Source organism: Doryrhamphus excisus, linkage group LG10 (assembly GCF_037039965.1).
Source record: "Doryrhamphus excisus strain RoL-2023G ecotype Guam linkage group LG10, RoL_Dexc_Guam_v1.1, whole genome shotgun sequence".
NCBI lineage: Eukaryota > Metazoa > Chordata > Actinopteri > Syngnathiformes > Syngnathidae > Doryrhamphus > Doryrhamphus excisus.
In genome coordinates, this window is record NC_136366.1 from 13,119,514 (window position 1) to 13,134,005 (window position 14,492).

At 43.8% G+C, this 14,492-nt stretch overlaps 1 protein-coding gene across 3 annotated transcripts; it reads left to right on the forward strand.

Annotated features, from left to right (window-relative positions):
* Positions 1-228: 228 nt before the first annotated feature.
* osbp2a (oxysterol binding protein 2a) lies at positions 229-14,370 on the forward strand. 3 transcript variants are annotated; one of them, XM_058052188.2, is made up of 14 exons: positions 229-835; positions 1,873-2,078; positions 6,927-7,183; positions 7,284-7,452; positions 8,192-8,306; positions 8,376-8,442; positions 8,523-8,660; positions 9,456-9,701; positions 10,587-10,707; positions 10,827-10,930; positions 11,039-11,134; positions 11,199-11,383; positions 11,459-11,679; positions 12,934-14,370. In XM_058052188.2, exons 1-14 carry the CDS (start codon positions 675-677, stop codon positions 13,074-13,076), a joined length of 2,229 nt encoding a protein of 742 aa, XP_057908171.2. In that variant the 5' UTR covers positions 229-674; the 3' UTR covers positions 13,077-14,370. The 3 variants fall into 3 exon arrangements, with proteins under 3 accessions (XP_057908171.2, XP_057908180.2, XP_078650281.1); XM_058052197.2 differs by having other exon boundaries at positions 6,930-7,183; XM_078794155.1 differs by lacking the exons at positions 229-835; positions 1,873-2,078 and adding an exon at positions 3,024-3,856 and having other exon boundaries at positions 6,930-7,183.
* The last annotated feature ends 122 nt before the right edge of the window (positions 14,371-14,492 follow it).

A 14,492-nucleotide genomic window follows, 5' to 3' on the forward strand; every position in this document is an offset into this window, starting at 1 on the left:
TGCAGTAGTCAAGTTAAAAAAAAAAGTATACAAAAGTAGAGTAAAAAAAGACAATTTAACAAGATATATACAAAACCATGACAGGAGTAATAGTTTGGGATTATAAGTCATTATATTGTATGAGCCATTGTGTGAGTTTAATTATAGCATGAATAACTTCATCTATTTTTACGCTTCAATTGACTGTGCCGTATTGTGACACAGCTGTCGTAAAAAAAACAAAACAGGAAATGTTCCGTTATTTTCAAAAGAGAATTTTGTAGGGATGGTTAAAAGTCAATTGCTGTGGAAACCAAAATCGAAACTGCTCTTATTGCGATATAAATTATGAATTTAGTTAGCTTATTTTACAGAAATATGCTCTTGAATTCAATGTGACACCTGCCAGCATCGGCAAACGTCGAGAGCTTTTATTATCGGTTTGCGACGTCAAAGTAGAAACAGAAGTTTCATAGTATTAGTAGTAACAGTTTCATGTTTTTATATAGTTTCTTGTTCTAGCCTCTGTGGCATGTAGACAGAGCTGAATCTCTCTCTCTCTCTCTCTCTGGGAAGATGACTCTGGTGTTAAGCCGTCCAGCTGCAGGCTAGCAGCGGTTAGCATCAGTTTAGCTTAGCCGAGCATCTGTCTCATCTGGACAGAACTAGCCGCGTTTCCGCCTCGGAGTCCCGACATGGATGAATTAGTGAGGAGTTTGCCTTCTCCGACTCTCCCGGGGATACAGCTGCCGTGTTTGGACACCCACAAAGGCTGGCTCTTTAAATGGACCAATTACCTGAAGGGCTACCAGAGACGGTGGTTTGTCCTCAGCAATGGCCTGCTGTCCTATTACAGGTAAAAGTAACGGGCAGGGGCGGTGTGAAGGTCACTAGTCCACAGGGGCACCAGTGGAAGGTGGGGCACGGGTGGAGTAGTTTTAGTCTGAAAAAAATACATGTATGACTTAATTAAGTTGATTCATTTTTTTTCAAATTACATCTCTACTAATGAATGAAATAAGTAAGTTTGTGTTAAAATGACATATCCAGCGCTAGTTAGCTGCTCTTTCGCCACAAATTTGAACATTGTGCAAAGTTAATGTATTTCAGACAAAGAGAGCATTTAAAGTCTCAGGGTGTGTCCCATCTGTTCATTTTCGATACCACTTGTCCACATTCGGTTTGCAATTGAGCTGGAGTCTATCCCAGCTGAGAGGGATTGGTAGCCAGTCACAGGACACATATAAACAAATGTCTATGGACAATTTAAAGTCTGTAGTTAAGTCTGAAGTTAAGTGGTTGTTTATCTTTATGTGTCCTGTGATTGGCTGGCGACCAGTCCAGGGTCTACCCGCCTCTCGCCCGAAGTCAGCTGGGATAGGCTCCAGCACCCCCGCGACCCTTGTGAGGAAAAGCGGTAGAAAATAAATGAATGAATGTTGACGTTCCGGGGCTGCACGATGGTCAAGTTGTTAGCACACAGGCCTCACAGCTAGGAAACTCGAGTTCAATTCCACCCTCGGCCACCCTAGGTTTTCTCCGGGTACTCCGGTTTCCTCCCACGTTCCAAAAACATGATAGGTTAATTGGCGACTCCAAATTGTCCATAGGTATGAATGTGAGGACATGAGGACAAGCGGCATTGAAGATGGATGGATGGATGGAGAGAACCCACGCAAGCTCGGCGAAGCTGCAGTGCTGCCTACTTGTCCATTGTGTGACCCTTTAACTTCTTCGCAATTTTTTGGATTAGCTCTAAGCTAATTTAACGCATGAATATAAAGTGAAAAAAGAACAGCTAAGAAAGGTTAGTAAAGTAAATCAATCATCAAAAAGTAAGACAAACTGATACGGTAATTCATCATTTAAAATTGCATTCCAAACTCGTTGCAGAACGCAGGCGGAGATGGCCCACACATGTCGAGGCACCATCCCCATGGCGGCCGCTCACATCGAGGTGGGCGACACATGTCACCTGATGATATCAAGCGCAGGACGCAGCTATCACCTGAAGGCCACCTCTGAAGGGGAGTGTCAGCGGTGGGTGTCAGCCCTGCAGGAGGCCAAGGTCACTGCCACCGCCTTGATTCAACACTCCGGTAAGAGCTAGCGACTGCAATGATTACAATTATTACTATTGCTATATTATTCACCATTCATTCATTCATTTTCTACTGCTTTTTGTCACGAGGGTCACTGACATGCTGGAGCCTATCCCAGCTGTCTTCGGGCGAGAAGCGGGTACACCCTGGACTGGTGGCCAGCCAATCACAGGGCACATATAGACAAACAACCATTCACACTCACATTCATACCTATGGACAATTTGGAGTCGTCAATTAACCTAGCATGTTTTTGGAATGTGGGAGGAAACCAGAGCACACAGAGAAAACCCACACATACACAGGGCAAACTCCACACAGAGATGGCTGAGGGTGGAATTGAACTTGGGTCTCCTAGCAGTGTGGTCTGCGCACTAACTACTCGACTGCCATGCAGCCTGGTGCCTAAATCATTCATTCATTCATTCATTCATTTTCTACCGCTTTTCCTCACGAGGGTTGCGGGGGTGCTGGAGCCTATCCCAGCTGTCTTTGGACGTGAGGCGGGGTACACCCTGGACTGGTCGCCAGCCAATCACAGGGCACATATAGACAAACAACCATTCACACTCACATTCATACCTATGGACAATTTGGAGTCGCCAATTAACCTAGCATGTTTTTGGAATGTGGGAGGAAACCGGAGTACCCGGAGAAAACCCACGCATGCACAGGGAGAGCACGCAAACTCCACACAGAGATGCCCAAGTGAAGAATCGAACCCTGGTCTCCTAGCTGTGAGGTCTGCGCGCTAACCACTCGACCGCCATGCAGCCAGGTTTCGTATTAATCAATGTTATTAATATTGCAGTTTACATATATACTTATTGAGGGCGTTTTATGAATGTTTTATGAAAGCTAAAATAACTATTTCATACGTCGCCATGATACCTCCCACTGACCAATAAGCGCTCATAACCTATAAACGCCCTGCCTACTGACCAATCATCTTTCCGGGAAAAATGATGTCATGAAGCCATGCTCATTGTGGCCTCAAATTGGGTTTCTTGCTTGTGTTTGATCAGGAAAATCTGCAAATTCAGCAATTTGTACAAAAAATACAGAAAAGCTCTTGTCTATATTCTTTAAAGATACAATTCATGAAAGCAACGAGTACAGAGTACTACGAAGTATAATAAAGAGTACCAACCAAAGGTTTGGCCACACTTGCTCATTCAATAACATGAGCAATTGTGTCCAAACTCTTTGTAAAGTAATAACAATACAGTCATTTTTAACGGTGTATTTTTAAAGTTTTAGAGTCCACTATGAACCCAAAAGTCACCTGCAGGCTTAATGCATGCGTTTTACTAGTTGTGTAAAGAGCTGGACACCAGAGGGTGGTAGAGTTTTGCAGGAATGACCACTCAAGGTCACCGCTCAGTGTCAAACGACGTGATGCAGTGCTAAGCTACATTTAATCATGTCGCCCTTGCGCTGTCAATTCATTTCACCCTACGATGCATTCAAAGAAAATATATTCAGTGCACGTCTGCTGTATCAGAGCTCGATGATGACTCCTGCACAAGCACACCCTGCCGTCTCCCTCCCTCCCCCCGTCACTGTGACGACAGTAAGAGCTGAATGAATGAATGACCTTCCTGTAAACTCCTCCTCCTCGTCGTCATCAGCTTCTCCAAGCAAGCAAGAAAGATTATTAAAAAAAAAAAAAGAGAGAGAGAGAAAAAGAGAGCAGGTGGATTTTTTCATTGAAAATATTTTTCATCACACAATGTGGGGGGACGAGTGCAGCCTTTTTCAATGAATGCCACCTTGTAAGTAACCTCTTAATTGCTTTACTGAAAGATTAAGGGTTTAAATAGAATAGGAGCTGTGGATGTGCACTGGGGGACTTTTTACACGGGTGATTGAATTTGTTTTGTGGCTGAACATTTTTCAGTGCCATGCTAGAAAAATGAGCTAATGTTAGTCTCACTTGTTTAATGTACCTTTTTAATCAGACACATTAACAGTTAGCATTTTAGCATCCATGAATGTCTGCAGTTGTCACTAAAATGGTAAAGCCTTTTAAACAGTAATGTTGACCATATACAGTGTGTAGCGATATCATATTTATATGTTGTACTATTTCAATATACTATTTGATGTATACATGTTGTTTTTTTATATATATATATTTGAATTAAGTGAGTTTACCTGAGGGATTATAATTAGTTTGTAACTGTTTCTTTGTAATTAATTTAGAGCAAAACATACAACAGAATATAAACAAAGTCCACAATAGTCTTTGAGCAAGAAATAAATAATATATAACACATTGAAAGCTCGAAACGTATTAAATCCCACCCCAATGGATATATAATGAATAATAATTATAATAATATTATAATTAGGGCTGCACGGCGATCAAATGGTTAGCGCACAGACCTCACAGCTAGGAGACCCGAGTTCAATCCCACCCTCGGCCATCTCTGTGTGGAGTTTGCATGTTTTACATTAGTGCTTAACTTCTTTTTACACTTGACTTAATGTTTTTTTAAGTGTTTTATCATTATAAGGCATGAATATTACATTTTGTGCACCAGTGTAGAAAACTACATATCACAATTTGAATTCTTAATAATTAATATTTGTATTTTAGTTCACTTAGCGGGCTGCATGGTGGTCTAGTGGTTAGCGCGCTGGCCACACAGCTGGGAGACCCGAGTTCGATTCCACCCATCTCTGTGTTGACTTTGCATGTTCTCCCCATGCATGCGTGGGTTTTCTCCGGGTACTCCGGTTTCCTCCCACATTCCAAAAACATGCTAGGTTAATTGGCGACTCAAAAATTGTCCATAGGTATGAATGTGAGTATGAATGGTTGTTTGTCTATATGTGCCCTGTGATTGGCTGGAGACCAGTCCAGGGTGTACCCCGCCTCTCACCCGAAGACAGCTGGGATAGGCGACCCTTGTGAGGATAAGCAGTAGAAAATGAATGAATATTATAAGTATATAATAATAATAATAATGAATATATATTATATGTTTGTAGATAATAAATTGACTACAATACTTTGATGCTTTTATGAGCATTTCTTGCATTCGATTTGGCAGTGAAAATGACTCAAGTTGACTCAATTTGGCAGTTATGTATGTGTTATATGCTCAATCTATGATCAGTTTCCGCTATCTATGATCAGTCACCAATGCCACCAAAAGAAGCTTCAAACTCCTAGTGCTGTGCAAAACACAATCCTTCAGCTTTATATGGGTCATGAAAGTACTTTTATGATTGTTTTCCCCCTCCATAATGTGCTGTTCCCTGAGGAAGTACTAGTTAGTCTCAAACTGGGTCATCACTGACTGAATCCAGACATGAAGTCCATCCAGCCCACCCTTCCGTTAAACAATCCCAGAGACTGATGGATCGTCTCAGGGCTAAGAGAGAGAGAGAGTGAGAAAGGGTGGAGGAAAATGGGGGAATGCGTCATCTCATCCTCACTCCCACCCCCTCCACACCAACCTCTTCTTCCATTTCTAAAAATAGCCAAGCCTCCTGCCTGCACAGGCTTATGTTTCCACGGCAACTGTGTTCATTCACAGCTTTCCCTACTGGAGTGTCTGGGATGCGACTGAAGACAAAATAATACAAAGGGGTCAAACTCTGTTATTATAAAGAACTAGAGTCTGGTTGCTCAAATAGTTATTGCACAGAAATTCTTCTGCTATTTATTTGCGGCAGCCCGCCACTATTACATTTGAGCCACCATGGGTGGTTTTAGCACTGCCTGTTTGGTGGCAGTATGCATCGTAACTTTTTTTTTATTTGAGAATTTCCAAGCATAAAAATGCAAAATGAATGGCTAAGTGAACTCATTCATTCGTTTACTACCGCTTATCCTCACGAGGGTCGCAGGGGTGCTGGAGCCTATCCCGGCTGTCTTTTAGGCGGGGTACACCCTGGACTGGTCGCCAGCCAATCACAGGGCACATATAGACAAACAACCATTCACACTCACATTCATACCTATGGTATCAATGGCATATCAATGGTAGTTATAACCTATGAACTCTGCCTGGCAACAAGGGGCCGCACATGTCACGCTTTTTTATAATTTTTATGAAATTCATTCGTTCGTTCATTTTCTACCGCTTTTCCTCACAAGGGTCGCAGGGGTGCTGGAGCCTATCCCGGCTGTCTTTGGGCGAGAGGCGGGGTACACCCTGGACTGGTGACCAGCCAATCACAGGGCACATATAGACAAACAACCATTCACACTCACATTCATACCTATGGACAATTTGGAGTCGCCAATTAACCTAGCATGTTTTTGGAATGTGGGAGAAAACCGGAGTACCCGGAGAAAACCCACGCATGCACGGGGAGAACATGCAAAGTCTACACAAAGATGGAATCGAACTCAGGTCTCCTAGCTGTGTGGCCTGCGTGCTAACCACTCTTCCATCATGCAGCCCCTAAGTGAACTAAAATACAAATATGAAATATTAATAATTCAAATTGTGAAATGCAGTTTTCTACACTGGTGCACAAAATGTAATATTCATGCTTTATAATGATAAAAAACATTAAGTCAAGTGTAAAAAGAAGTTAAGCACTAATGCGATGTAAAATACATACAATAGACCGGCCCGCTGTTTAGCAGCTAATGTTAGCAGTGTCTCAGTGTTTATGATGACATCACAGTAAGAACAGCGAGTATGTGTTGTGATCGTCATGCGATGCCATGACATCATTGCAGTTTATGATCTCACCCTTGATCTCGCTGAAAAGCAGCACACTTGCTGATTCTATCTACAGAGTGCAGTTCTTCTTTAGTGTTTTAATCTGAAACCTCTAACATTACCATGGCATTTAAATTTAATGCACTGCCTTTGCAAGAAGACGACTCTGGAGATGAAGGGCTAGAGGCTGAGGAGGACGATCGAGCCTTAAGCCAAGGTGTGCTGAAGACGTTGGCCAACAAGCTGGACGACCTGAGCACCTGTAATGATCTGATAGGAAAGCACGGTGCTGCCCTCCAGCGCTCCCTCAGCGAAGTCGAGGAACTCCGCGGCTGTGCCAACAGCGTGGACAAATTGAAAAGCGTTAACGAGCGAGCCGCGCTCTTCCGCATCACCTCCAATGCTATGATCAATGTGAGTTTTTTTTTTTCCCACCGTCATTAGCTGCAAAATCTCTCCCTTGGCTGGAAGGCAGTAGCGGCGAGGACACATCTTCTGTGTTCACACCTTTCAGGCTTGTCGTGACTTCCTGGATGTAGCGCAATCTCACAGTCGAAGGTGGCAGAAAGTCCTGCAGCATGAGAGGGAGCAGCGTCTCCATCTGGAGGTGACCATCGAGCAGCTAGCCAAACAGCATAACAGCCTGGAGACGGCCTGGAGGGAGAAGCCCACCTCGTATGCAGGTGAGGATACTTCACTTGTCTGCTCTTAGCACGCTCTTCATATGCTCAAGTGGGTTTGGATGTGGAGGAGACAAACTTTGACCACTCCATCATCTTCACCATCAACTTTATTTGTATAGCACTTTTCCTGCAAAGACATGCAACACAAAGTGCTTTACAGAATTAAAACAATTTCCACAATTAAAAGAAAAAAACAAAGAAACAAAAGAAAGCCCCTCCTTCCCACCCTCCATACTAGACCCACACACACACACACACACACACACACACAGCAGGGAGACATGGCATGGCACTGAGGAACAAGGAAACTCCACCTTTGGGGCCGTGCAGGCCGTGCCATCGGAGGCCCAGCACCCAGGCCCCCCGACTCCGACAGACGGGCGAACCCCCACATTAAAGGGAGGAACCCCCAGCCGGCAGGGTCGAGGGGACCCAAGGATGGCACCCCCTCAGCAGACCCAACACAGCCCCCAGTGTGGAGGACCCCCCTGAGGACCCCCCCTGTTGTGTGTTTGGGCTCTTTATCGTGTTGGGAGACTGCGATACAACCCAGTTTCCAAGCAAGATGCCGCAGTACAATGTTGGTATTCATGTTCCCCCTGTAATGGTAGCACTCGTGCAGCCTGCCATCATCACTAACTTGTTGATATTGCTGTATCATAACTCACTGCACTGACTAAATACAGTAGGTGTAATTTAGCACCTGCGTTCTGTGTTTACTTTGTACATTTCCCTGCAGGTGTGGAAAGATCTTGCAAGGGGGATGAGAGTGAAGAGAATGACGAATTCTTTGATGCCATGGAGGACACCCCTTCATTCATAACCTTGTCTACCAATGCAGAGACGCCGCAAAAGTGAGACCTCTTCTATTTTTTTTTTCACTTTTTCTTCACTCACTGAAAAAAATGTCAACTTCCCCTCAGATGCTCAGGGAGTAATCAGAGTATGATGAGCAGTGGAGTTCCTCATGACTGGACCCACAACGAGAATGTAGGTCCCTTCGTTTGTTTTTTTTTTTGCTTTTGTCAGACTGGGTGTACGCAACAAGCTTAAAACGTTTTCTTCTTCAGGACACCTCAGGCTCAAACCACATGCAGGTACGAAGAGCAAGACGCAGCCGAATTCCAGACAAACCCAATTATTCCCTCAATCTGTGGAGCATCATGAAGAACTGCATTGGAAAGGACTTGTCAAAGATACCCATGCCTGTAAATGCATCACAATCACTTTTAACGAAATATGCAGTAGATGCCCGTAGATCAGATTTCGGAACAACATTTGCAATCAAAGTGAGCGTTGTAATTATTAGATTAGGCACTCACCACCGACAAATTCTAATCACGTAAGATGATTGATGAAGGGATTGAATTAGGTCCATGGCGTGGTCTTTAGCCTGGTCATCAGGATACACAGGATTCACTTCTTACCAAATCCACACTGTTTGCTTGTTGTAATTAGAGTAACGACATTCATTCATTCATTCATTTTCTACCACTTTTTCCTCACGAGGGTCGCGGGGGTGCTGGAGCTTATCCCAGCTGCCTTCGGGCGAGAGGCGACGTACACCCTGGACTGGTGGCCAGCCAATCACAGGGCACATATAGACAAACAACCATTCACACTCACATTCATACCTATGGACAATTTGGAGTCGCCAATTAACCTAGCATGTTTTTGGAATGTGGGAGGAAACCGGAGTAACCGGAGAAAACCCACGCATGCACGGGGAGAACATGCAAACTCCACACAGAGATGGCCGAGGGTGGAATTGAACCCTGGTCTCCTAGCTGTGAGGTCTGAGAGTAACGACATAAGATAATATATTATGTTGTGTTCACCACGCTGCAAGTTTTGACCGCCGAAGCTCGTACTTCCATCGCCAAACAACTACTACAACTATGGTGCGTTCACAGACACCTGAAGTGCAAAACCACAGCACTGAACGAAGCGTGATTGCGAATTCTAAATAGTGAATATGTAGTAATCCACTGTATGTTTTGCAGGTCAACTTCAACGAGCCGCTGTCCATGCTGCAGCGTCTGACAGAGGATCTGGAGTACAGCGAGCTGCTGGACCGGGCGGCTCGCTGCGATTGCTCTCTGGAGCAGATGTGCCTGGTGGCCGCCTTCTCGGTGTCCTCCTACTCCACCACCGTCCATCGCACAGCCAAGCCTTTCAACCCTCTGCTGGGCGAGACGTATGAGCTGGACCGCCTTGAGGACTATGGCTACCGCTCCATCTGTGAGCAGGTGAGTCATCCCACGGTGCGAATGCATTCTGGAGCTGTCGAGCAACCGTCGGTGCCATGAACCCTCCTCAACCACAAGGCCATTCTAGTCAATCTGAAGCCTGAGGAACGCACACACCCTTTCTGGCTGAGAACATCATAAGAAAAGTGAAAGTTATAAGACTGCATTACTTTTATGACATTTTGGATTATTTCAGGTCCTTGTTATTTATATAGTTCAAAGTGGGAGTCATCGCTAATAAGAGTAATCCATTATGTGAGCAACATCATGCTAGGTGGGCGGCACGGCGGTATAGTGGTTAGCGCGCAGACCAGGGTTCAATTCCACCCTCGGCCACCTCTAGTGGTTAGCGCGCAGATCTCGCAGCCAGGAGACCAGGGTTCAATTCCACCCTCTGCCATCTCTGTGTGGAGTTTGCATGTTCTCCCCGTGCAGGTGTGGGTTTTCTCCAGGTACTCCGGTTTCCTCCCACATTCCAAAAACATGCTAGGTTAATTGGCGACTCCAAATTGTCCATAGGTATGAATGTGAGTGTGAATGGTTGTTTGTCTATATGTGCCCTGTGATTGGCTGGCGACCAGTCCAGGGTGTACCACGCCTCTCACCCCAAGACAGCTGGGATAGGCTCTAGCACCCCCCGTGAGGAAAAGCGGTAGAAAATGAATGAATCATGCTAGGTTATCCTGTTGAAGAAGCCTGCTGAAGAACAACAAAATGGTCAAACTTACTTACATCACTGTTGAAATATAATCTAAAAATCGCTTTTTCCTAATGGGAGACTTATAAATTGGGACAAAGGACACCCTAGTTTCTTTTAAGTTTTTTAATGCCCCCAATATATAACACTCACTGTTTTCCGTTAAAATAAACAACATGTACTGTCAGGTGAGTCATCACCCACCAGCCGCCGCTCACCACGTCATCTCGCAGCGAGGATGGACCCTTTGGCAACACATCACTATTGACAGCAAGTTCCGTGGGAAGTACGTGTCCGTCATGCCACTAGGTGAGGAACAGCTTGAGTGCAGTTCACACTGCACCAAAAAGACCAGATATGATCTACTGTTTTTTTTTCTTCATAAAACCTGTGTAAAAAGCTTCTGAATGTCCTTCCATTAACAACAGGAAACATTCACCTGCAGTTCCACTCCAGTGGGAATCACTATGTGTGGAGCAAAGTGACATCAACAGTGCATAATATTATCGTGGGGAAACTCTGGATTGATCAGGTCTGTTTTTTTTTCCTCTTTCAAATAACAAAATGCATGCAGAGGAGAACTTTGTGTGCATAAGTCCAACCCGATTCCCTCGTTGTATTCTTGTCATGTTGCTGGCAGTCTGGGGACATTGACATCATCAACAGCACCACCAAGGACACGTGTCATCTCAAATTCTCCCCCTACAGCTACTTCTGCAGAGAAGCCCCACGCAAGGTACTGCAGCATGGTGTCGAAACTGAGCTGGAGCTGCAAATGTCCTTATTTTTTTCCACTCCAGGTTACGGGAGTAGTGGAGGACCAAGAAGGCACAGCTCATTATATCCTATCAGGAACCTGGGATGAGAAGATGGAGAGCGCCAAGATAGTAAACAGCAGTCAAGGATGCGGAGGCTCTGAAGGCAAACAAAAGACAGTTTATCAGACTCTTCAGTCCAACCTGCTGTGGAAGAAATACCCTCTCCCGTATGTTCATCCTCATTAGCACCTCCTCTTGATGGCTTCATCTGACGTGTCTGCTTCATCACTTTCACTCCACAGGGATAACGCAGAAAACATGCATTACTTTTCCACCTTGGCTTTGACTCTGAATGAACCGGAAGAGGGAGTGGCGCCCACTGACAGTCGCCTGCGGCCTGACCAACGGCTGATGGAGGCCGGGCTGTGGGATGAAGCAAACACACACAAGCAGCGTCTGGAGGAATGCCAGAGGCTGGAGAGGAAGAGAAGGGAGGTGCAAGCCACCCAAGCCCTGCAGGAAGGTGAGTCAATGCTAGATGAGTGATTTCCAACCACTGTGCCGCGGCACACTAGTGTACCTTGAGAAACCGTCAGGTGTGCCGTGAGGAATTATCCAATATCACTTTTTATAATTAACATTTATTAATCATCATTTGCAAATATTATGTCAATAGCCGGCGAGGAGACTAGGGTTCAATTCCACCCTCGGCCATCTTCTTCTGTTGTTTATTGGCGGTTGGCAAGCAGCTTTCGTGTGCATTACCGCCATCTGTGGATCAGAATCTAAACCCTTCTATACTTTATTCACAAGTGCAGTTTTATTAAAAAAGAAAACATATATCTACGTATGTGTCCTGAGTTTAATTATAAAATATTAGCAAGATTGAATTTGATCTTTTCCTGTTTAAATTCTTCAGTTCTTCAGTTTTAAAAATGGAGGCCAGCAATCGGCATTGGACTGCTAAGCAAAGTTTGTTTTTGATTCAAACTAAATTTCAAGACTGAACAGACGAAAAACTGGCAATACAGAGTTATTCCAACAAGTGAAAGAAAAACTCGGGGAAGACGGTATCACGTGATGTTGATGTTTACGTTTTACTGCGCATGCCCTATTGACTATTCTGTTGGATTTTCACGGTGCATGTAGACAAGAGATTGGAATATTCCTTTCTATGGATACCATTGTTTCCCGAGAGGTCATTCGGAAAGAGAAAAACTCGTCATGTAAAAACGTAGCTACTGTCGAGTGGTGTGAGGTCATGGTGACATTTTGTAACATTTTTGGTTAGTGGTGTGCCACAAGATTTTTCCAATGTAAAAAAAAACGTGCCGTGCCGTGCCTGGCAAGCTGGATTCAAAAGCTCAGCGGGGTTTAGTTTGCTCACACTTTCTATTTCTATTTCTGTTGTACAAGTTCATTCATTCATTCATTCATTTTCTACCGCTTTTTCCTCACGAGGGTCGCGGGGGTGCTGGAGCCTATCCCAGCTGTCTTTGGGCGAGAGGCGGGGTACACCCTGGACTTGTCGCCAGCCAATCACAGGGCACATATAGACAAACAACCATTCACACTCACATTCATACCTATGGACAATTTGGAGTGGCCAATTAACCTAGCATGCACGGGGAGAACATGCAAACTCTACACAGAGATGCCCGAGGGTGGAATTGAACCCTGGTCTGCGCGCTAACCACTAGCCCGCCGTGCCGCTCTGTTGTACAAGTTAATTGTAATATTGTGTTTAAAAAGCATGTCTGTGTGTTATCAATACCAGGGCAAGAGGCAGAGGTGTACCAGCCCCTGTGGTTTGAGAAAAGAACAGATGATAGCACAAGAGAAAGCAGCTACATCTACAGAGGAGGCTACTGGGAGGCCAAAGAAAGGCAGGACTGGAGACAGTGCCCGGACATCTTCTAGAAGACAAACTGCTCTTGTCGCTTTCATGTGAACACACCACAGGGTGGAATATCACGCTTCCTGTTGAACATGGATCATTTTCTGAGCCAAAAAAGAACACCTCTTGTCCTGCCTGGTGACACAGAAGGAATGCCTTGCGCCTTCTCAGTAGCTGGAACTCTTTATGCGTACTTCTGACAGAGACAGCATCACATCTTTGTTAAATAAAAGACTTGATTCTTACAACAGGACTTTGTATGGTGGACCTGTACAGTCAATCGAAACCGATTCTGCTTTATAAGCATTGAGAATTATTCTTAAGAGTATTAGACTAGAATCATTTTTCATGTTAAAAGTGAATTGACTAGTCGTCGTAATAGTAGTAGTAGATAGCTCATGGAAATAGACATAAGATCTTCCTTTTTCCTTGAGAATGCTTTCACATAAGACATATATTTGACAAAATATTACATTTAAATATTACCTGAGTTGCTCTAACTTATATGACGGATGTGTATTATTTAATCGAAGTATGGACAGACATTCCAGTGGTGGTAAATGAGAAGATGTGTCCAATCTTTTGACTGGTACTGTATATCCACTAAAACTGTGTTCCCCAAACTTAAATTAACTAATCCACATATTTTACATTAGACAAATATCACGGCACACAACCACGCAAAAATGTTTAATTAAAATACTAGTCAACTAGTTTTTAATACTGGTAATGTGTGTGGTTATACTCCATAGCAATTGTTGTTTAGACGTGTAGGCAATAAGAAAACTGCACTGTTATTTGTGGAAAAGTACTGTAGAAGTAGTCCCGGGCAAGCAATGTGCTTCTATGCAGCACAATTGTTTGTACATGCACAATATATAATTAATAGTAGTAATCTGTTTATTTATGGGTCCTATCGTGTACTTGTATTAGAAGCACTCATCGACTTTGACCTGTATATAGCAAAACATGTATTTGAAGTAGAATTATTCACTGTAAAAACACTACTTGAATATCTATATTATGGTCGCTATTTAACAAACTGAGTTGTTGAGATGTTGTTCAACTAAAGCACAACATACAAGTTTACCTGCAACTTGTAACCTGTAACTAAATACAAAGGTTTTAATGCACTACATGTACTGTAATGTAGCTATGCATGTTTTTTTTTTTTTGAAGAGGGGAAAGTAGTGTGAAGCCCGGTCACCTGGTCTCTTATTACTGAAATGTGATGTGAAATCACCATTTGTGCCCAAAGACCTTGAAAATGTTCTTTTTTTTTTTAGTTCAAATAAAAACATGAAGGCGTAGCTGTCATTGCCATGGTGTTACTTGCTGCGGTTTCATGACTGATTTAAACATAAAGAGATCCAGTCGATATTTTATGCCATTCACTTTTTTAAAAAATGTATTCATAGTTTAATGAACGGCAGGCTACA

Coding starts and splice junctions, on each gene's coding strand:
- osbp2a (XM_058052188.2), top strand. CDS start 675: ATGGATGAATTAGTGAGGAGTTTGCCTTCTCCGACTCTCCCGGGGATA. Junction 9,702..10,586: donor ACCGCTCCATCTGTGAGCAG/GTGAGTCATCCC, acceptor ATGTACTGTCAG/GTGAGTCATCACCCACCAGC. Junction 11,135..11,198: donor GCAGAGAAGCCCCACGCAAG/GTACTGCAGCAT, acceptor TTTCCACTCCAG/GTTACGGGAGTAGTGGAGGA.